Source organism: Gymnogyps californianus, chromosome 5 (genome assembly GCF_018139145.2).
Source record: "Gymnogyps californianus isolate 813 chromosome 5, ASM1813914v2, whole genome shotgun sequence".
Taxonomy (NCBI): Eukaryota; Metazoa; Chordata; class Aves; order Accipitriformes; family Cathartidae; genus Gymnogyps; species Gymnogyps californianus.
The window spans coordinates 57,492,582-57,516,309 of NC_059475.1; the positions used below are offsets into that span (position 1 = coordinate 57,492,582).

General features: G+C 47.1%; 1 protein-coding gene across 1 annotated transcript in view; it reads right to left on the reverse strand.

Annotated features, from left to right (window-relative positions):
* Window positions 1-3,086: 3,086 nt before the first annotated feature.
* CCDC85C (coiled-coil domain containing 85C) overlaps window positions 3,087-23,728 on the reverse strand; it is a 113,279-nt gene continuing 92,637 nt past the window's right edge. Inside the window, exons 4-6 of the mRNA XM_050896932.1 lie at window positions 12,908-13,003; window positions 4,905-5,003; window positions 3,087-3,278 (exon numbers count right to left, since the gene is read on the reverse strand). Of these exons, the coding sequence (XP_050752889.1) occupies window positions 3,189-3,278; window positions 4,905-5,003; window positions 12,908-13,003 (285 nt within the window). The 3' untranslated portion in view covers window positions 3,087-3,188. The remainder of the gene's footprint in view (window positions 3,279-4,904; window positions 5,004-12,907; window positions 13,004-23,728) is intronic.

Genomic DNA, 23,728 nt, shown 5'->3' on the forward strand with positions numbered 1-23,728 from the left:
GTGCCATTCTCAAACAAGGTTGTGCTCAGCAGTCTTATCAAGGTGCAGCGAGCCAACTGAAGCTGGTTACACCACAGCATTTCAGAAACTGTTACGGAAATGCTGCTTATTTCAGTCACTCCAACAAAAGTCAAGGATGTGATTTTACTCTCCTTAAGCAAGCAAAGTCCATTTGTAAACAGTGGATGCTTCCTTTGCCAGAAGATTGCAGAACCCAGGGCTTCAATCTTGAGGAAATTAACTTGGACTATCGCCCCAGATACATCAACTCAATGGCCGCTATTTCAAGGGATGCTCCCCTCCAACTTAATGTACAAAGCTCCTCAGGTAGTTTTCACTGAAGACTTAGCGCATAGGTAAGTGAATTTAAATATGCATATAAAACATCTTTTTAGACAACTGCAAATTCAGCACCCAAGTCATCCTGTAAAGTCATTGAGCGTCATTTTACCCCAGGAAGACACTTTATAGCTCAAATGGAGCCAAGTATGAAGAGTAGCAAGCCTAAAAACCCCCAAACAATAACACCCCAACGTACAGCACTGTTGTATTATTCTGCAACATCAATGATGCACATCTTGCATTGAAGATTTATGCTGCCAAATGGAATCTTAAAAAAAATGGGATATACCCTAAGAGCATAAAGATTGTTCAGATGAACTACTGGCTACCCTGTAAACTGGCTCTTTAGGATTTGCAGTGCTAATGGACCTCAATCGCACCACTATTTCCCTTGTAGGTGAGATGTGCAGGTGGAACAAAACAAGCTTTGCTTGAAGTCATTGAATAGATTTTGAGAGAGATTTAATAGCAGGGAATATTTGAATGAGAATTACATAGCTGGTGAGACTAGTCATCTGATTAGCGTAGCTCTTGTCTTGTTGAGAGGACCTGCTAGTCTAATATACTCCCAAAATAGCAAGCATGTCATCAACACAATTAACTCTACAAGCACTGGCAACATTTGCATTGCTTTACTTAAAATTCACTGACGTAAATTAACCTTGTTCCCAATAAGCTTAAATTCTCTGCTTAATCCAGCGATTAGACGCCACCAAAATTAAAATGGGCTTTCAAGCAGATAGATTAAAGTAACCCTCTGTTCGACATTAGATGTTAAGGAAGGATGATGCCTCTGCTTTACATCACCTTTTCTGGAACAAAAATCTCAAGGTATAAATTGTAACAGGAGGAAGACAAGTAATCAATGGTGACTAGAAACCAGAGGTCAAAAGAAAAAGCAAAGAGGAGGAAATCCAGATTCCTCTAAAGATGCCATATTTTAAAGGAGACGGTCAGACTCTAGAATGGATTTTTCCAGACACACTGGAAGTAAATATTATTAGGCTTAGAGTTAGCTAGCTCAACTACTGGTGAGTGTGTGAGTGAGAGTGTGTGAGTGAGAGTATGCGTGTGTGTTTTGGGGGTGGTTCTTGGTTTGGTTTTTTTTTCAAATAACCTACTCATCTTGACTGTTACATTTTTATTTCTGCAATGAATAATGAAGCGGTGCTTACTCTTACCGGTTACTATGTAGTTTGGTTGTATTCTGTCTCTGTGTTTTTACTGGTTACAGATCTCAACCCTGACACTCCAAATTCTTTACCCAGGCAGCTAGATGATTGTATACCATGGGACCAATTACCTTTCATAACTTGCAGCACGGGCTCTTTTGTATTGTATCAGTGCTCCATGTTAATACAATACCACAAGTCAAGAACTCAACTGGTAGAACAGATTAATTTAAGAGGAAGAACCTGTCCAGCTAATTCAGCTGTCTGTAGCTGTGACTGATTCTTATGGAGAATAAAAAGAAAGTGATGGCGTTTGTTTGAGGTCATTAAATCTTCGAACTAATCACTAAAATTGATGCAACTTTTGAAGAGGAGGCTTTGATCTTTTCACATGCCCGTCTTTAAAATTATTTTACACCAATTATTTTAATAACCAAGCCCCACTTCCTTGGACTATTGGGAAAGAACATCTAATAAAATACAGGGACAGCTGCTGTGACAACTTGGAAAAGGGGGTCAAATTCTTACAACTATACAAGCAGCTACTCCACAATAGCAAAATTTATAAGTCCCATTGTTTTATATACAACCATTAGAAGAAGGAAAAACCCACTTGTTTTGGTTCATTAACAAAAATAAAGCTTGAATGGCAGGAAGTAGTCTCACCCAACAGCCCGTGTTTATGGAGTTTTTATTCAGCTCTGCAAGGTTGTTGTTTGGTTACCTTACACAGGAACCAGCACAGGTGAGGGATCCAGCAAGAACATTAAAAAAAAATACCCAAATCTTCCTTACGTGAAAGATGAGCTGCTCTCGAAGATCCTGTGAAAGCCATAAGCACTGTTAGGATGGCAGTTTCTGCTGAATTACTTTGTAGTAAAAGCTTTACAGGAAAAGTGTTGCCATATTTGTAGGGAATACTGGTGTGTGGCTAAGTGACTTCAGTTCATTCACATTACGACTGCAGAAATCTTGTGTCATTTGTTCATGAAAAATAGTTCATTAACAGCTGATACGGAGTCTCAAGCCTTTCTGTACGCTTGTGTGATGAGTACCACTGTACAACGTACAGAGTGGTACCAGTGTTTTTAGCTCGCCACTCAATATTGTACACAGCGCCTTGTGAAAACAGTTGCATGTCATTCTTCAAAATAAGGACCTCCAAAAAAAGTGTTAGCAGCTCAGGAGCTTGGCAGGCAGTAAGCCAACAAATTCAAATTGCTCTTTCCTTGGAAAGTGCTGCCTGGAGCCACTAATCCAGCTATGAATCATTGACAAGCAGGTGGACCGGAGCGATACAAACTGTGACTTCTCTGCAGGTTAAGGGTTCTTTCTTGTTCCTCTTAGAAATTCTCTTGAGTTAGTTAATTCTACAAACAGACCATTACAACAAAGCAGGTTTGAACTACAATACAAATGATGCAAGTCTGGCATTATTGGATGGTTACCCATTGAACAGTAGTTCCAGAGCACCACAGCCTGGAAATCAGGCCTTTAGCTGCCATATTTACACTATTGTTACAAAAAAAGCCAAAAAAAAAAAAAAGAAAAGAAAAAAGGAAACCCTGAAAAAAACTCAACCCCAACTCCCAAAGAACAGGCAGCCAGAAACGCTGAGCTCAGCATCTTTAGTCTTCACAGAATCAATCACTTCCAGCCTCCGGGACGGTGTTCCTACAAGGGACCCTTGAACTGGTTTCCCGAAAGATGTTGCCTGATGGAGGGTTTGGAGCTCGCAGCATCACCCAGCTTTCGCCAGACAACCTGTAAGAAAAAATAAAGCGGTAGGGGGGAGAAAGACAGGAATTAAAAAAACCCAAAGCCTCTGATGAGTTGCAGTATTTTCATAATTGCTGTTTTAAAGTAAAAAAAAAAAGCCCTTTCCTAGAGCTGGGCTGTAATTCTCAGCAGAGCCACTGGATGGCATCTGTGCACCAGTTTCCAAGGAAAAAACCATTGATGCATTTTTCTAATTAGTCTCTCTTGAAATTAGAACCATTTTTGCCTGAGGTAATAGTATAAAACAAATACACTAGGTTCAGAAGTTAAGTTCAATGGTAGGTCAACCGTGCCACGCTTACAGAAATGATGTTACCATGAACAGAAAAGATAATGAAAAAGATAATGATTAAAATTTTTTTTATATATATATATATGACTTTCTAAAAACATACATTTTATCACCCTAGGGCCACTGGGGTAAGGGAGGCTATTTTTCAAAAAATAAGAAACTGCAAAGCACTTCATAGCTGCCTTGAGTCTACATAAAATGAATATTTAAAGAAAAAACAGCTGATGATACACAAACAGAAATGAGTCCATTTGGGAGGATGAAGTTATGGCGTTTTACCTTTCCGCCTGCATGGCTACAAGGGAATGTGGCATTAAGCAGACAAAATATCCTAAAAAGCAGGTCTTGGCTTTGCTTATAGGATCCAGCAACCAAAGCGAAGTGCCTCAGCCCTTGCCAAGGGTGCTTGCAGTGATTTAGCTCTGCAAGATGCACTTGTGTTCTTTACACCCTCTTTTTAGGGTTGAGGTGGTTTTCAGAATTTAAACGGAGGGTTAGGCTCCTCTCTGCTGCTGTGAGGCACTAAACAATGCCACTTGGGCTGACCTCCAATGCGGACTTCTAAAAGAGAAGGCTCCATAAGCATCCTCCTCCCTGCTGTGGGCACTGCTGGTACTGTCAAACAGCACATCCCCGACTGCAGGCGACATGCAGCTTGAGCCATGTTCTAGTAGAAATCCCAAACTCCTTGTTCAAAGCCAAAGCGTGGCCAAGATGCTTTGAAGCTGGAGGCAGTGCCACAGCAGCAGACACCGCAGAGCAGATGTTTGGTACGAACACTCACCGTACAGGACGTGGCAAGCTCGGTTAACAGTGTGGTTGCCCAACATGCTGGCAGTGCTAAAAGCACCCCACACACCATGATGCTGTTCAACGGCTTCAGACATGAATATTCTCCCTCTGATGTTCTCTTATGGTTTAGGCTCAAACCCATTCAAGCTGCACAGCTTTAAAGATAGCAACCAGTTGCTGCTCAGCCCAAACCAAGTCCCTAAGGACACAGTTGAAGTCAACTGCTAACAGGACTCTCCAAGCCAGGAAGAGCCCTTTGCACAGCTCTCGGTCAGCTAGACTAGCTACTCTGCACCCTTGAAGGCAGCAGAGTGGGAAGCATCTGCTGAGCAAAGGCTGCTCTGTGCAGTGAACAAGGCGCTCAGGTTACTGATACCCAAACCAGTGGTCAGCAGAGCCTCCACTCTTCCCTTGTGCCTGTAGATCTCGCATCAAACAGGGCTTGTACACAGCAGACCCCTGCTCCTCTGTACTTCTAACAAAAGGCGACGAAAGAAACCCCTAGAGTTGCTGAGAGGAGTTATTACATTGCACATTTCACGAACAATTGCCTTCTCCTTTTCACTCAGGTCTTCTTCATAGTTGTCTTGCATTTGCCTGTCCAAATTTTCATGGACCTCAAGGACCTACAAAAAACAATATTACAAAAGCATTATGCTCCTCAAATCATTAAGTGTCCCTAACAACCTCATTAACCACTATTTAAATTGGCAGGATTCACAAAGCCTTGAGAGCCAGAGCCCTGCAAAGACAGCATGACACCAAGTCGGGCACCTCCATCCTCTCCCTTCCCTGGTGATGGCATGCCTCTGTCCCACCACCTGCATGGTGTGGCTGCCACGACAGTCCTGGGGGACCATGTGATAACTGGCAGCGAGTTGCCTGTGCCCACAAACACATCTCTTCCAGGAAGGCTCCTGGTGGCCCCACCTGCCGGGCAGCTCCCCCAAGGCAATCCCCCAGCAACTCCTGCTCCCTCCATTCCCGTCTTTCGCAGGAGTGGATCTTCTCCACTCCCTTCTACTAATCCGAGTCATGGGGCAACTGTGGTCAGCCCGGGCCAGCAGCTTTTAGGTCTAACAGGGTTTTAGCCATCAGGGAAAGAGGCAAACACAGGTTTGTACCACTAAAAAGCAGAGTATTACCCACTGCGCAGCTTAAGTGTGTGGTCTCCAATGAGCCATGAACTTTCAAATCTTAAACAGACACGGCCAATTTCACTCACCTTTTGGCTGAAAATTGTTTTTAACCCTTTTAGTTTCTCAAGGGGACCCCTCGGAGGCCCACGATGACAGTGAGCAAGAGACGAGCTGTTAGCACAGAGCCCTAGGACTCAGAGATCCCGATTTGATTCCCGGTTCTTCACAGCTGGATGCAGCCAGGCTGTGAAGGGGATGGGAATGGGATGGGGAAAAAAACAGTATTGCCTCCCAGGACCCTGCATGCGGACTGCAGTCCTCCGAAGGCACCGTCCCCAGCAGCTGCTGAGTGCCATGGTGAATCTGGGTCACCCTCTCCTTGTGCCACAGACACCCTCTGAAGATGGAGATAATCACCTCGACTCCCCGAGCTTTACTTTAATCTCCGTCAGCACTGTTTCCACCCACAGTGCATGCCCCATAAAGGTAAGGGAATAGGTGGCCCTCGGCCAGGGCTGGCACACATGCGCATCCCCCGCACACACACCTGCACCCAGGATTGCGGCCACGGCTGCAGAGTGACATTTACCGGCTGTCCAGTGAGTTCAGCTGGTACAAACGCTGATGAATACAGGCCATACCCACAAAGTGCTGGCACCAGGCCTGTCTGGTCCTCCACAAGCAGCTCCGTTTTGCTGTCTTTCCTCTCATGCCTGGCTACAGGCAGTGGGACCAGGTACATGCCTGCAGCACCGTGCCCACAGGAGCTTCTGGAAGAGTGAGGCATCACCTTTCCTTTCCCTCCTGCTCATGAATACGGGGCTTTTCCCATTATATTAACGGGAGGAAAGCCTGCAAAACAGGAGACGTGGATGCAAAGACATAGGAACAGCCTGAAAGGAGTAGGGGGAAGCATTTGAGGCTCTGCTCTGCGGCTCAGAGAGCATCTCCAGCAGGCGCTCCCAATCTGGGAAGAACTAGGTTTCCTTGCAGAGACAGAGAGGTTATAGCTCCAGCACTGACACCCCAGAGCTGACACATCCAGTGCTCATGTTCACGAGCCTCCTGGATGCCACTTAGCCTGGTGGCTAGGCCACACCTGCAGATTTGTCTTGAGAAGACAAGTAAATGCACTGTGAAAGCAGCTTGGGACACTGCAAAAAACAGTGGAAACATCCTGCCTGTGACTTATCTTCTTAGATTTCAGGTTGACAATGTTTGGAAATGGAAAAAAACCTGATTTTTAACCTCTTTCTTTTAAATGATGCTTGGAGACATGTTCCCCAAGCGCTGATCCCCAGGCCACGCATGGCCAGTAAGACGCAGCACATCTATGTGGTTGCTGTGTGCCCCCACGTGCTGCCCACACCCCGCACCTCCATGGCTGGGAGCCAGCCCCGGCCCTCCACATCCCGCCTGGGCACGCACCGTCCCGGCCACCCCCGCACAGCACCTCCAGGGAGGCAGTGCCCGGCTGCGGCCAGGTGGTCCCTCGATCACAGAGATCCAGCGCTTCCCACTGGAAACACGCTGACCCACAGAATACCCCCTCCAATGCATTTGCATGCATTCAGATAGCTCCTCGGAACGGGCATGTTGCACAAGTCGGGCACATCACAGCGCAGGACTGCCTTGAGATTTTAGTGCTGCATCTGTGCTGACCTACATACCTCACACAGGGCTTTGCCACTGATGAGCAAGGTGGTCAGCTCGGTGCGCAGGGTCAAAGCTCCTGGAATCACCCAACACCATCAAATAGCGCGTGGTCTTATTCACCACGATACATCCACATGCATATAAAGCTGTACGGCGTACTTGTGCACGTAAATATTCCTACACCTCCTAGGGAAGTACAGAGCTAGATGCAGTGCAAGGATGGGTTTCACCCTTTGCTGAGGTATACAGCACCGGCTGCTCCACGAAATGGGATACCAGGGTAGATTATCCCCCGGTCTGCCTCAGCACAGAAATCCTGCTGTACTCGAACTGCGTTACCAACAAAAATAGGTCATTCTCCTAGGGCCCTTAACCTACTTCTAAAATGCACTAGCTAGTTTAACCGACATAGCTGGGACCAATCTTTGCACAAATAAGAATTATCCACATCCTTTCTGAGAGGACAGGAAGGGCAAGAGGGATGCAAAAAGCATGCACATGCTGACAAAGAGAGCATCTATTTTTTGCTAAAGAGGAGGGAATTAATTATTGATCCAGCTGGACTCGCACATCGAACTCGCTCGTCTGGAGTCAGCGTGCCTCCGACGCTCGGCTGCAAAGGCAGCAGCCTGCAGGATCACATCCCCATGTGGAGCGCCAGGGCTGCCTGGCTGGCAGCTAAGCACCGGCTGTGTCCACAGGGCAAGTGTCAAGGACAACCATGGTTTAAATTAGTTAAAGATCACATCACCTCCAGCCTCTGCTTCCACCAGCCATCAATCTTGCAGGCACAAGAGTCTCAGCAGACAAAAATAAACTGTTTTTCTACGACCTGCGCTTAAACCGCATTCCTGAGTCCAGGAGGTGTGGAAGGGTGGCGCAGCCCATTTCTTTCAGTGGAAATGTCTTTTAATGGTGTAAACCAGTCAGAGCCGGAGCTGAAAGCTGATCAGATGGAAGTTATGGTTGTATTTCATTTCTGAATGACTTGGGACTCATTTACCCTGGAAACCATCCTGCTCCCCAGGCCCACCCCATGTCTGGGTAAGCACTTTGTAAAGATGTGTTAGCATCTTGGGTATGGGAAAAAGGGATTCGGGAGGATAAAACTCAACAGCTTATCCTGGAAAGGCATGCTGGAAAAAAATACACTCTGAAGAGTGAAATCACCTCCTGAAGAAAGACAGGAAGGCTTCTTAGTGCTGACCCAGCCCCTGCCATTCTCAGATGCTGCCAGGCGCTGCCTCAGCTGTTTAGAAGGACCAGGTTAATGTTCCTCCGGTTACACCGCTGGGGACTATGGACGTGCCTTCACATAAATTGTCTATGGCTCAGCCGAAGTTCAAGGACTGTGGGTTCAGTGTGGATCTAAGAAACTGGGGTATATCCTCCCGTGATTTCTGCCACATCCCAACCCAGGAGCCTACAGAAAACAGAAAAGTGTACCCCAGGCTCGAAGCGGCTCACACCGTCCCCTCCTTTTTGCTCTTCACCAAGCTGCACTGACAGCACTTGGCCCTTTGCAAATGCACCAGCACTATGATGTGATCTCCCTGGGTAAAACACCAGCCGGTGAGGGCAGCCTGCTCCACTCGGGCACGGGGCAATTCCCCATGCAGGGGAATGGGGCTGGACGGAGTAACGCTGCTCTTCTGCCTGGTGATGCCACCTCCTGAAGACAACCTGCACCTCGCTCTCGATGAGCACGCTGGCTTGTCTGGCTTTCTCCCTGCCGATACATAAACTGTGAGGAACACCTTGGGTATATTTAGTTCTCCTTCGTGACTGCACTGACATCTGTGACCAAGGCAGTGTCACCTCAAAGTCACCTGGCCCATCACATCCACCTCCCTGCTGACTTGCTGTACTGGCCCCGCATGACCATGCAATGCATATTGAAAAAACAAACAAAAAAACCCCACCAAAGAGTCAAGATGACTGTAGTAAAGCTTTGGAAGGGGAGTTGAAAGTTGAGGGAAGCGTTTCTGTACCAGGAAGCACTCTGAGATTGAGGGATGCTTTCTGAAGGGTGCAAGCCTCACTGATTTTATTGATTTATAAGACGACAACTGGACAAAGCACTGGGGAACACGGTATCCTGCTTTGGCAAGGGAACAGTCTATATGCCCTGCTAGGACTTCTCCCCAGTTGTGGCAGGGCCAAATCCTGCCTTACCCAGCATCAGTGGGAGTGACTGATCACCTGCTCGATAGCTCTGCGCACATGGGAGAGGTCCAGGCTGCTGCTGCAGGAGGAGTTGGGTTATAGGCTAAAAGTTGTTCTCGCACATTTGTCTCCTCCTCACCTCCCCACGTATTTAGCAGGTTTGCTCAATTCCTAAGAAAAGTGCTTTGATGTTCAGCGAGATACTGAGCTGTAGCATATGTACCTTTTATTCTCGGTAGCAAAAACAGCTGTTAGGAGTGCCAACCTGTCATCTTCCTCCTTATTTAGTAGGTGCAAAAAAACAAAAGCTATTTCAGAAGCAAAACCAAAGAAAATCCCTAAACGTGCTCAAGGAAGAACTTACGCTAAATGGCAGGCAATGCTTCAGCCACATAGCTAGCGTTCAGCTGCCAGAAAAAGCCAAGGAAAAAGCCTAGGGGACATTACATAGATGGGTGCAGACAGAGGCAATCCAGAAGCCCTGCAGATCCGTGCAGAGTGCACAGCCCCTCAGTGACCTTTGCTTGGGCACAGAGCCCATCCTTGCAGCCACACCACTTCTGGACAGACTTGCATGCAAGCATCCTGCAAGACAAGCGAAGCCAACTTCCATCTCTCCTTGCCTTTCTTTGTGGTAAGGACCTAGCCTGCTACAACCATAACGACTTCTTTACACAACCAAGAAGGGTTTTTTCTAATACCTGATGTGGTATAGCCAAAGCGCAAAGTCTCGTTTGTAGGCTACTCTCTTCTCCTCCTCAAGGGAAGGTCATGAGCTGTATCACAGGCAGTGAGAGTCTAAGCTGGTAGCTGCATCCAGTTTCCCACATGCAGGGGCTGGCACTGGAAAAGCTGGCCAGTTCTGCAGGGTGCAAATAAGACCTACTCCATATGCTACAGCATGCTGTGGCCAAAAAACATTATCTTCTACCCAGTTTAAGATCCGCGGCTGGAGACCAACAGCCACAATTTCACTGTGCCACAAGAAGGGAGGAGGAGAGATCGAGACCATGACCAGTTTCCTCAGTCTTTTCAATTTCCAGCTGATACTTGGAAATGAGCCACATGATGGAACAATAAACACCTTCTCATCCCTCCCTGCCACACTGACCTACAGGAGAATTTCCCCCTTGCTTCAAATGTGAGAATATTTTTAACTCTAAGTGTGTGAGCTGGACACATCACGTGAGATCATTTATGCCGCATGAGATGTGACTGCTATGCCACCTGCTTCCTGACTCCAACCATGGCACTTTCTAGGGTTTTGAAGACAGACAAATGTACCCCACTGGCTAAATTATGAAATTGCAGAGAAGAATTTCTTCCAGCCTTTCCTAGTGATCAACAAAGCTCTGAAGTAGAGGATTAATAATAATAATATGTGCAAACAAGCAGTCATCCAACTTCCTTTCAACTCCTTTACATGCATCATTGTGCCAGACCTCCCAAACTTAATTTCCAGTTTCCAAGAATCTTCCTCATTAATTTTCCAATCCTTTCCATAAGCTTATCAAACCATATCTTAAAACCATTTATGTTTCTTGCCCTTAATAAGAAATTCAGTCCCGTAACCCCTAAAGCAAATAGCAACCTAATTTCCCCCCAGAATATGTTCATAATCAATTTATAACTATTTGATCTTGTAACTTAAAAACATTATCAACTCTACTTAATATTGTCCCTCACCACCACCTCACCAAATGCAATGAAGAGCAGGAGCAGAAAGGTACGAACTCCACAGTTTGGGAAGAAAAAGCCACCAGCAATATTCTGGACTGCATGAGGGCTTGGATGATTAAATGCAAGTGAAACTGGATTAGTACAAAGCGTCAGAAAACCAAACGTATCATATGAGTCTGCAACGTTCTGCAAGGTATCAGTTTAGCAGATCCATATGCATATATACACAGGAGAAATGTCACCCACAAGAGCAATGCAGCATAGTACAGGATGGAGCACAACAACTTGCTGATAGCACAGAACCATTCACAAGCAGCAAAGAAGAAACTTGTCTGGAAAACAGAGGACAAATACATGTAGGCAAGTGAACTGCCACTTATGTGGTCAGGGCTCCTTTGGGAACTAGTAAAAACTGTACTAAAGGTATTTTTTAATCCTTGATGGTGCTGGACACCCTTCTCTTAAGATCCAATGAGAGTTACACAATCTGGGTGTATAAAGCCTCAAGTAAGCTGAAAAATCAATATTTTCAGCTTGAAGGATCTTTTATAATTTAAATTCAAAATTGATCCAAATCAAACCAAACTTGTCTTTCCTTCTATAATTCCTCACACGCCATAAATGCATAGAAGATGAACTACTTGAGAAATAGTGACACTCAATATCCTCCCGGGATCTTGCAACTGCCCAGTGGAACGAACATCCTTGCCAGCGGCACTACTGCTTCTCCTGACACTTGTTGGTTTTACCACCACCACCTGCCACAGCTGTCCTGGAGCCAAGAGACCCTGGACAGGCACAAAAAAGTAAGCTGAAAACACTAAAAACTAGAGAATTTAGGGAACTTGTAGATCAAAGCTACAAGCAACATCTGTTGCTCGACAGCTACAAGCTGTCAGATGTGGAAAGGTACAAAGCAAAGAGCTTTGTAAGCACCACTCTCCAGGTCTAGGACAATGTAAGCTAATGCTGATGCCACTGCTGGACCTTTTTTCCAGCGATGACCACAGGGATCTGAACTCCAGAGTAGCCATCCAGGAATCCTCCTTTGATTTGATGAAATCTTTTTAACCCTGTACAAAATTTTTCAGCTTCAACAAATCCAAATCTATAAATCATTATATTCCAACCAGAGCCTAATTTAGTTAGAGACTTTCAAGCCATCCCTATGGCACCTTGGAAAGGATTTGTACTTCTGTGTCCCTTAGATACTCAGAAGTAACTTTTTCAACTAGTTAAACATGTAACACCAGGGTATTACATTTTTCCTGTTAATGGATGGTCACTAGGACTTGAGAACTGCTGTGAAATCACGGTGCAAGTTTTCTCCTTTAACTCAGCTAGCAGTGTCCCATGGTTTTTATTGCCAACAGTCCTGACTTTAATCCCCACTGATGATGCACATATCTATATGGCTATGATGCCATGGTTTGCTGGGTATTTACATAAAATAAAGTCTTTCTCCTTTGAAGACTGCTGCAGGATTTTCAATAACAAAACATATGTAGGAACTGCAGTTTTTGTGTCCCTTTTAAAAACAGCATTTTAGTCACTGCTGTCACCCCAGAGACCCAGTTTACGCAGGACTGATGAACAGAAAGGGTAACCAATACCTTCAGCATCAGCAGCTTTTGTTGGAGGTTTCCCATCCAAAAAAATAGTCATGCATGATCTTGCTTAACTCCGCAACTATTTGAAGCAATGATTTTTCATCATGATACAGGTGCTGGTTTCCGATAATCTGCCTGAGTACTAACTTTCTATTTCTAGTTGTTGTGTTTCCACAAGAAGAGCAAACGTCCAGTTCTGCCACTGTGCTGTTTGCTGCACCACACCGCACTGTACTGCACCGTGCTGCACGGCCGTGTGGGGATCTGTGGTGCCCTTACCTTCATAGCATGCACAACAGCCTCTGGTTTCTGCCCAACAGGGACGTATCCTGCTGCAGGAGAAGATGCAAGATCAGATGTCATGCGAGCTGGTCCCTGTTGAAATAAGAGAAGATATGCTTTAATTCCCATTGGGTGATTTAAGCAAGAAGGAAGAAAATATCCAGAAAATTGGAGCACTAGCTTCTCTCAAATCCAATCCCCTTCAGCCACCTGCAAAGACAAAAGACACCACTACCCCTTCCTCACAAGTCAGTTGATTTAATCCCATTTAAGCCTACCATCACTCAGTCTAGATGTACTCAGGCAGGAGATCACCCCGGTTTAAAGCCAAACTGATTCAAGAAACATTTTTTGCTCACTTAGGATAACTTTGTAAAAGGACAAGATCAAACAGTTCTCATCTTTCTAGCCAAGGGAGCAATGCAAACAAGATGATTTTCCAGCATAAAGCGGTCATTTCTAAGAAGCTGCATTCATGAAAGAAACGGTTGGCATAACTTCATTGCTTTTCTGGCAACATTTTCACATAGACATCAAGTACCAATCTTCAGCTACAGAGCAAATTGTGAAAGCAACCTTAAAACAAGCAGATGTCCAAACCTAATGTTGGCTGGGTTTGTTTCCAAAATGCTGGCCAGTCCTCCTGCATGAAGGATCCCATTGGGAAAGATGCCGAAATTACATTTTACAAAAGATTTTTACTGTCCAAACAGCCTTGTAAGCACTTTTCATAGGGCTTTCCTTTTTTAAAGGCATCCGACTTGGATTATGAGAGATACAATATCTTTATTCAGTGAGATGCACCCTGCCTGTCCCTAATATTTTTGCATTGCTTTGTAGCAGTGGGAGAAATCAACAATGAAACCATTGACCAAACTCGTATTTAGTCTTCACATCCTTTAGGAAACACAAAGAATGATTATACTGGGAGCCTCTGAAAGCAAATTAGGATGGCAGAGCGGCATGTAGCACCATCACAGGAATGCTTTCACATACAACACACGAGGCACTCCACTCTCATCTTTTCCACGTTTAAAAACACAGCATGTTTTATGCTTCGTCTCATCGCTTTGCCTTCTAAGCCAAGGCCAGCAAGCTAGTCGTGCCAGAAAGGAGGACCAACGGAAAGGCACTTCGCCACCTCTCATTCTTCCAAATGTTTTAAGTTGTGGGGGTCTTTTTACTAATAAAAGTGTTAATCTGCATACATTAAAGAAAAAGATGGGCCAATCCCTTAGGCTACAGACAAAAATAGCATGAAAGGCATGGAGCCTTTCAAGGCATGGATGTCGTCAGCCATCCCGTCCATAACGTCACACAGAAAAGGCAGAGGCTGGGGAGGGAGCACCAGGGACTGGGTCCAGCCAGTCTACAGCTGCGACTTAGAACTGCAAAATGGGTTACAAATTTCTCACGGGGCTGGTAAATGCAAGAGTCCTTCCAGAATCAGCTTCCCATAGAGGTCAAAGACACCAATAAATGCATAATTCCCCTGGTTTCAGCATGAAAGATGCCTTCTTTCCATAAATGACCAAGATCATGACAAGTGAAAGTAGAATATTCAGGAGTTTGTGGCCATGAATCATACTTGATATGGATCTTCCCCCATGTCCCTCTTTAGAAGTAACACAGGAAATACCAAGCAAAGGTCTAGCATCCAATACTTCTTCTGAGTTGAGAGTAATCTGACAAAGTAAAAGGAATTTTGCTGGATCCTGCTGCTGACAACATTTTAAATACAGTTTTCTGACCAAACTAGGGTAGATCACAAGGTCTCCTGTATGACAGGCAGCAGTAGCTTCTCCTCACAGAACTGAAGTCACTAATGAGCTACAAAGCATTTCTATGATCGTAATCACTCTCAAAATTATTACAGAATACAAATGAAACCAGAATGATTAGAGAGAAATGTTTTCTAAAGAGCTTGATCATACTTAACCTATCACCATACTGACAAGATGAAAGTAATCTTGCAAGCACGGTGATGCACTGGATATATTGTATCACACAAAAACCATTCAAAGGGTCACCTTCCTTCTCAGACGAGTGGCTGAAATTTGGCAAGGGCAATCAACTGAGCTCTACCTGAACACAGGTAGATAATTTGACTGAAGAAGAGAAAAATAATGTTAAAGAATGAGGGATGCAGCAAAGGAGGTAGACCCAAAACTTGCTGTTGGAGTCTCAGTAACAGATGACTTTATTCCTAAAATAGGCATGATCCTTCATCCTTAGCTTGGAAGCCAAAACCCCCAGCCAACAGAAACAAATGTCCAAATTGCTGAGTGCAATCTTCAGCAATGGCAAGCGCACCAAACGACCACACCGCAGGCCCGCTATGCCCCAAGCCACAGAGACCTCCCCACCATGCAAGACTGTTACTACAAAAGGCCAAATAGGCACATGAAGAAAGTGGGGGAGCAAGCAAGGATCTCACCAACATCCCCGCTCTTTGCAACTGTAGGCTGCAACAAGTAAAAACATCCACACTGCTAAGGGTGGCTTAATATTTATTATTACACTTAGTGCTTTTTGTGCAGTTGCACCCTTAGAAAAGGCTCTTTCCAGACACACAAAGAGTCAGAGTTTTATAAAGGGGGGTAGGTGCTTCATTCCCACTGATTTCAGTGTGGTTCACAAAAAAAAAGCTTCAGCCAAACTCCTATCAGCTTCCTGCACGGAGGCATACATAAAGGAGGCCAGAAAAGAGGGGACTGTAGTCAGCACGGAAAGAAACGGCAACATATCCAGCAGGATGCATGGCCAGCCTTTGGAGGATGGAGGAGAGGAAAATGGGCAGAGTTCACCGATAGTGTTAGCTGAAGGGGAGGAAATGGAAGGAATTGGAGATAAGGTCAAGGTTGCTGGACTGGAAAACTGCCAACAGTGGGAGAGAAGGGAGGGAATGGGAAGAAAGAGCAGGATATGCATTTTACCCAGCAGGAAACCAGTTGAGATGAAATGCAGGGGAGGGGGAACCAGAGATAGGAGATAGGAGATCGGAAGAAGGGCAGGAGGGAGGGGGAAATTTCAGGAAGTCAGCGTTAAGGTAGTAGCTGAAATCATACAGATGAAGGAGATTCCTCATGCCTAAAATCAAAGCATTTGGAAACTGTGGGTAAGAATTACTACAGCGGCACCCCAGCACTCTAACTCAGCTACGCTGAGGACCTCCATCAATGCAGGAACCCACGCTCTTCCCGTTCCCTATAACTGACATTTACACAGCCATGGGAACACAACTGACTCAGCACCCTGATGGACAATAACAGTAAGGTTAATCTGGTTACATCCTACGAAGCAGAAATTGTCCATATAGCCAAAAAGCAATACGGTGTGTTTTGGGGCATGCATCACTCTCAATTTCCTCTCCCTGTCTGGTTTTGTCAAACATGTGCTCTCTGTATTAGATGGACATCTGGCTCTTCCACTTGCTAGGTTTTCATAGCATTCGGTAGCAGAGAGATGGTTCACTCTTCATCCTCAGACATGGGGCTGAGGTGTCACATAATTATATAAATGAATGGTGCTAAAAGACAGCTCAGAAGTCACCAAAAAGGATGCCATTATATTTATAATAAAGCTGTTGAGAAATACCATCTTGGTCGTTTTTCTAGTTTACTTCTGCTGAGGCTGAACCTCAGCAGAATGAGAAGCCGAGTCATTTCAAAATGCAAAGTTTCTTATTCGCTTTGGCCCCAACTAGCTTTAGTTGCTCCAGGTTTACAGCAGCAGAGACAAGACTGGAAGTTAGCTTGTTTAACTCATCACTTATACAAGGAATTTGTAATTCAAAAAGAAAACAACTGTACATCTAAGTTGTGGTGTCAAATGGTCACCTGGGTAGAATTACATCGCACACCACTTTTTCTGTTTCATCCACAGCCACAGTTACACTGCCAAAAGAAAGAGCTGCCCAGAGGTGAGATTACCAGCCTAATTAAGAGTGGGGGGCTCTAAGTTACCTACCTGATGCCTCGGAGTTCCTGAGTGCTCGGAGGAAGCACCTTATCTTCCCTATGCACAGGCCTTCTTGACCACAGCACCTCTGAGACCCAGAGATAGTTCTCCAAGATACGACTTTAAGAAACAAAAGTCCCAGGGAACCAAAGGCTGTGGAGCCGTGTGTGACCCATCCGGTGCTTCCTAGGTAAATTGGTGCTTTTGCTGCTCTGCAAACCACCGTGGCAGTTCAGAGCATTCGAGATGCTGTAGCGTGGATCTCCGATGAGTTCAGCCCTGGAAAGGACAGCCCTATCCCTGCTGCCAGGATGGCTCTGGGACTGCAGTGTCCCGAGAGGCTCCTGGTGAGGCTCTTCTGCATCCCTCATGGGAGGCAAGTGCCAAGTACCCACGTACCCAGGCCCTCTCCCAGTGGGGAAACCATGACGAGAGCTATTCCTCTGCCGCCTCTCTGCAGACAGCAGTACTGAAGCACCACTGAACACACTTCCCTTTCAGCCCTCGCCTGCTCCTCCATTTCAAGCAGATCAGCACTAGATATTTGCTGATGTCTGTGATGGGACCAATGTACTTCTGAGAGTTTATTGTTCCCATCAGCCCCCTCCCCATCCTGCCAGCCCCACATTGTGCATGCCCAACCACAAAACCACCAGAGAAGCCCAATTCTGTTCAAGACCCTCTCAGAAACCTCTCACTGGAGCCTGCAGGGCTTGTGGTTCAGTCTCTAAGTCTGTAAGGAGATTCACAGTCCAGCTGTATCACTAATAGACTAAGAAAAGAGAGAGGAACTCAGCAGTCTCTCATGCCAGAGCATCCCTGAAGCAATATGCTACGCACAGGGGATAAATCCCCCAGTTCTCTATTGCTAAGAATGACACTTGACTCAGTGACAGCCTCAAATTCAAAGCAGAAAACAAATCAAATCCAACTAGCCCCATTCACTGCCCCGGCCCAGAACCCAAAGACAATCAGCAAAGCAACAGCACTGATGGGAGAAAGAAAACCTGAAGACCACAAATACTCACAATGATCCTTTTTAATCTGACACCAAAAAAATGAAGAGCAGAGGCCTCAACTTGCAGCTGCTGGAGAACATCTGCTGCTCTGTATCAAGCCACGATGGCACTGCCAGTGTCTAAGACCAAATTGCCTAATGAGTCCTTGCTGGCTCTATCTGGTTGCATGGGATGTGGTCCAGCACAGATGCTGGCAAGCACCGCCATCAATACTCCATTCCTATGTGTTTGGAGGAACAAAATTAATAGGACTCTCTGTAATAGGCCACACTGGGAACTCCTGATAATGACACACCTCCACAGAGGCAAAGTAAGGCTTAAAATACGAACATTTCTTAATAACAGTGGGAATGCTTTGGAACCCAAGAAGAAAAGAGCCTAACTGGGGACGACAGGTGTCTGCTCTTTTAGAAGTTTTGGGTTGGAAATCTGAAAAAGGAACAAAGAAATTGCGATAAACAATTTCTCCTTGATTCCTCCAGGGATCTGAAAAGACATGAGGCCTTGGTCCTGCCATCAGTTTTCAATCTCTTTCTGCTCAATTATATTCTGCCTTTTAATGACATCCTTTCCTACCTCAGCTCTGAGAGAGCTATTCCTGATCTGCAGAAAGACTGCAAAAGACTAAGTTCCAAAACCCAGAGGAGAACGTCATGCTGATTTTACTTCACCTAACAGTCACAGCCCAGGCACTGAGGATGCTTCAGACCAACGTGGAGCGTGCGAGCAAGCGTTAATGCTTCTGAACCTCACATCTTCTCCTTGCCTTCTATTAATTTTTGTCTACCATTTCAAAAAACAAGCAGACATTTAGGATTCAAATCCAATTAAATAAACCACACTTTTCTAATGGCATACCTCAGACAACATTAAAGCTAAATGGAGTCATATCAGACACTGTGAAGTTTTTATTGCCGAGACAGAACAAGGAAAATTACATTACAGGCAGGCACTGCCAGACAACTCACAATAAAATTCCCAGGCACGTCTATTTATCTCGCAGTGGTTTTGTTTGCAGCCTGCTTACCCAGGTTTGAATTATACTTGGGCCCTTCCTTAGCACCCATCACCATCCAGGTATTTTACATAAATAAAGGTGCTGACACTGCTCTGTAAATTAGGAACTGTTAAGGGACAAGCAGGAGGCAGTAAGATGCCCACAGCCACATGGAAAGTGGGTGGCAGAGCTGGGCAGCAACATGGAAAGGTGCCGTGTCTGACTGCAAACCCCAGCCCCAGCATGCTGGCAGAACAGGGGGCCCAGCATATTTTGGTTTTGTGAATGGTGCTTGTGGCTACAAAGTTTAGAAAGTGCCTGGAGCAGCTCCAGCCAGAGACAGTGCTGGGGGGCAGATGGGGAAAACCAGCGGCAAAACCAAGGACCGAGAGCATGGGGCCACTTTGGCATGGGAGAAGCATCCCCGGACCCTTGCAGGGAACACACCGAAACTCTGAAGCACAGTGTCCCCATCAGAAATGTAGCATAGGCAGCACCGAGGGCAAGCACTGGGCTCACACAGACAGTCACTCCATTCAGAAAGAGAAATCTCCCTGCACACAGAGATGAGCGGCATCCCCAGGAGATCACACAAAAAAAAAAATCTCCCATTACCACCAGCCTGAGAAATTCCCTGGGCCCCACAAAGGCAGATCAGACCCCTCATCGTTTTGCAGCCCGGGCCACGTTTCCCATCCTCTGCTGCCTTGCAGCTGCAGGGGGGTTAATGGCTGAAACAAAGCGATGGTGCCGTGCGGCGCTGAAGCGTGACATGACTCCGGGCTGACATTTCGCCCTCCCTTCCTTTGAAGCCTCTTCCCTCCCTGCTGCATCTTCTCATGCCCGTGGCAGCTCTGCCATTGCCACCATGCGTGGTGGTCCTGAAGGGGTCCAGCTCCTCTCACAGCCCCGCAGGGACAAGGCTACCTGAAGGCACCCTGGCAGCAGCCCCAGGGCTCCTCGCTGGCTGCAAGAGGAGATTTCCTGGAGGCACAAAGAAGCGACTGGCGCCGGCTCCTCTGCAAACCACACTATGCAAAATGCAGCCTTTTTGCCACCCTGCTGCAGGCAATGCCAGACCTCTTGTGCCTGAGCACGGGACACCCTCGCCAGAGCCAGGGAGCACCCAGGTCCCTTATGTGTCCAGTCTGCCTGGCAGATGATCCAAAGCGATGATGACACTTGGTTATTGTTATTCCGTGCCTACTGTGCAGAAAGCTTGCCAGCATCCAGCTCAAAACAAACCACCCGCTCCCTCCTTGTGCACTTAAATGGCTGCACGGCCCTACGTTCCCAAAGTCACAGCGGGCTGCCTTGCAGCTGCAAGTGCTTGACACCCTGCCACCAGGCACACGAGAAGGAACATGTGGGAGAGCCCGCAAACAGACACTGGCTCCCCAGCACAACATGGGTCCCGGCCACTGGCAGGAGTGGGTGCAGGAGCCATCAGTACTCTGTATTAGCATCTTCCTTATCAAATCAAGGGACTTTATTGTAGATGCTAATCTCCTTCGGCATTACTTAATTTGCTGCCTTTAATCATAGAGAGCAGCTGGTCATGTAAACATTCAAATCCATGAATTAACCGCTGGGTCCACACAGGAGCCAGGCAGAGCCTGTCTGTACGGCTCAGCCACCACCTCCTGCATCTTCACGGCCTCCACTGTGTTCACAGATACCTACTTAAGTAACAAAAAGAGATTACACGGCCCTTTTGATTAATAAAGAAACAATTTAACTGTTTCATTGCTTTCTGAGCATAAACATCAAGGACACCCAACAAAAGAATAGCTCTTCTCCCCAGCAGGCATGACACAGTGCTGGCTGTATGGGCTGTGCTGGGACACCAAAGGAAAGGGACGATTTCAGGGACTGCCCCAGACAGAATAAACAAAGAAGTCAGGACATTGTTTGCCACTGGATCTCATCTACAAACAGGAAGAGTGTCTTTTCTCAGCACCGAGCTAACAGCGGATCACAGCTCCAGCCCTGGGAAACTCCTCGGTGCATGCAAAGCCAGTGAGCCAGCTTCCTCCGGCAGCGGAAGGGGAGAGGACAGCGGTCACTGTTGGGGTTGGTAACAGCACTGTGGAGCTGGAACGGGGGCACACTGTTAAAAAGCTCCACTGACAGCTTTAGCTGCCCCCTTGGACTGTGAAATTATTACCAACACGACATATTCAGAGCAGTTTCAGCCCATAAATACCTGATACAAGCAAACAAGAAGTCTGACTGCTACGGACAGAGCGAGCCCATGCTATACCAGTGGACAAAGTGCACTAACTCCGACTGACTCACAGGGGCACTATCAGCGTAAGTATTTTGAGAGATGCTAGTTCTTTTAATAAAGGAATGTCACGCACATTTGATTTCAGAAGGAAACAGTGGGTATTTTTAGGACTTTCCTGATTTTGAAGCAAATCTGATTTGGGGATGGCCCAGGTAAGAGCCTCTGAGTGGGTGGAGGATGCACACAGACACGGGAGGATACCTGCGCACATCTGTATTGCCCCTCCAGGTCTCCATTTCAGCCTGGCCACCCTGGCCTGTCGCTGGTAAAGCAGCCTCCTCGCAGGCCTGGAGGCAGAGCGAGGCTCTGCCATGCCCCTATCTCTCCCCTGACCCATTGCCAGCCCCACACAACCGCACACAACAAGTGAGCATGAGAAGCTACAGCAGATCCTCAAAGCAGATGAATTTTTCTCGCCTCCTGCGGTTACCTGTAAGGGTGGATTATAGATACAGACTGTCAGTGCCTCTTTTGCTCATCAAACCCCCAAACTTTGTCATTGCCAAACTTTGTGCCGGTTGGCTGCAGTGGGGGAAAAAGCCACCTGCCGCTCAGAGCCGCTGCAATAACTGCTGATGAAGGGCAGCTGCCTTCAAAACTGCATCGGCTTGTTCTCAGCTGCTGGTAATACACTCTGAAGCTTCACAATAGTGCTCCCCAGGCCACAAATCCCGACAAACCTTTCATTTTACTTTTCCTTCCGCAGCCAGTATTGCCGCAGCAGCAAAACGGCTGCCTTGAATTTCTCTCTTTGTCTGCTCCATAGTATCCTAGTGGTATCTGTGCTGCCGGCAGGAAGGAGCTGCCTTCTGCCACGCTCCTTGATCCTTGTTTCTCACTGCCTAAAAAGGGACCATGGCCATCACTGCTGCCAGGGAAAGGCAAGAAACAGGCCCGGGGTCGTCCTTCGACAGACACATGCCAGCGCTCAGCTCAACTGACAGCCACAGGGATGGGGTACATGGATGGGAGAAGGCAGGGGACCATCAGGGTGCTGCACAGGATGGGCTTGGTGGAGCGACAGAAGGGGCTTAAGGCATTTTCAGAGGCCGCGGCATGATGCTGAAGCTGCAAAGAGCAGTCCTGGGGATGCCAGAGGCACTGGGCAGCCCAGTGATCCCTGGGCCCAGGGGCTTCGTGCAGCACAGCGAGGGGCTGGGGGCTCCGTGCTGGCGGTGGCAGGGTCGCTGTGCTGTGCAGGGACACCTTGGGACCATGCTAAGGTCCCCGATGCTTCGGGTGACTCTGCAGGGGCATCAGTGCCCAGAGGGCTTCCCTAGCTCTTCTGGGTGCATCTCTTGGGCACCACGATGGGAACAGTGGTCCTTGGCCAATTCAAACTTGATTTTAAAAGTCAAGTTGGCTTTAAGAAGCCGACACAGTTCTCCTCCCTGAGAGGAACAGATTTACTCCCACGCAGGCTGAGGAAGGGACTAGCAGACTTGCTCTGGGTCCCTCAGTGAGACTCGAGACCAGGTCTGGGCCACAGCCACATCTCCCTGCCTATGCGAGGCTGGCGAAGGGGTCAGCTTGGTCCTTCCTCTGCAGGGAGCTGAGGGAGAGATACCGAGTCACCTTCTCACTTTTCTTCTGCCTTAGCCTTTGTATTGAAGAGGATGGAGACCACCGTCTTTCCAGCCAGAAGGGAGAGACAGGACTGTCACTGGGGCTGGGGTTTAGCTACTACATGCCCTCTTATCACCTCCCCTCGCCACCAGCCCAGGAGACAGTCAGCACGTCAGCCAAGGACTCTCTTATCATCCCTTCCCACCCCATCTAACAGCTTCTCTGCACACCTACAGACCACAAACATTTGGGTTTGTTTTTATAATAGCATGTGTGCCATCTGGCAAAACGAAATACGCTTTTCGCAAGTATCTCTACAAGGCAGAGCTAGGAAACGCAGCTGGCTGTGACAGTGTGGTGGGAATCAAGGGAAGGCGCTGAAGAAGCCTGTGTTGCAGCCGGGCAGCCAGAACCATCTCCCAGGCTTTGCATCCTGCATAAAACAGGCACTGTAGAAAAATGCAACGAGAGGCAGTGCTGGGAAGCCACGGACTTGGCGGTCCTCTCAGTTGAGTGCTCTCCGCTATATAACCACACTTGTCCTGCTTCTTCGCGTTTTCCTATGGACCTTGCTGGTTTTGCAGTAGATCTAGGGCGGAAAATGGAATTGTCTCTTCCCAGCCTGGCCTGTAGTCCAAACCAGACTCCTGAGAGATGCAGCTTTGAATACCCTAATGGAAATCTCACTTTTTTCCAGAGGTACTTATTGTAGTCCCTAGGGACATATATAAAGGCTGGGCAATGGCACTGTCATCACTGTCTTCTCAAAAGACAGAGCTTTGCTCAGCCATCGCAGATCATATCTGCAGGTGCTTTCCCCAGGACTCCCCGCTCCGGACCCTGGATGAGCGCAGGTCCCTTCCTCCAGCCACCACCTACAGCACCCGCAGACACGTCCTCCCACACCCGGCTGGGGCACTGCTGGGAGCTCCTGCTCCTCAGCAAGAGGCCACACAGAAAACTACTGCAGTACAAACAGTACAAAA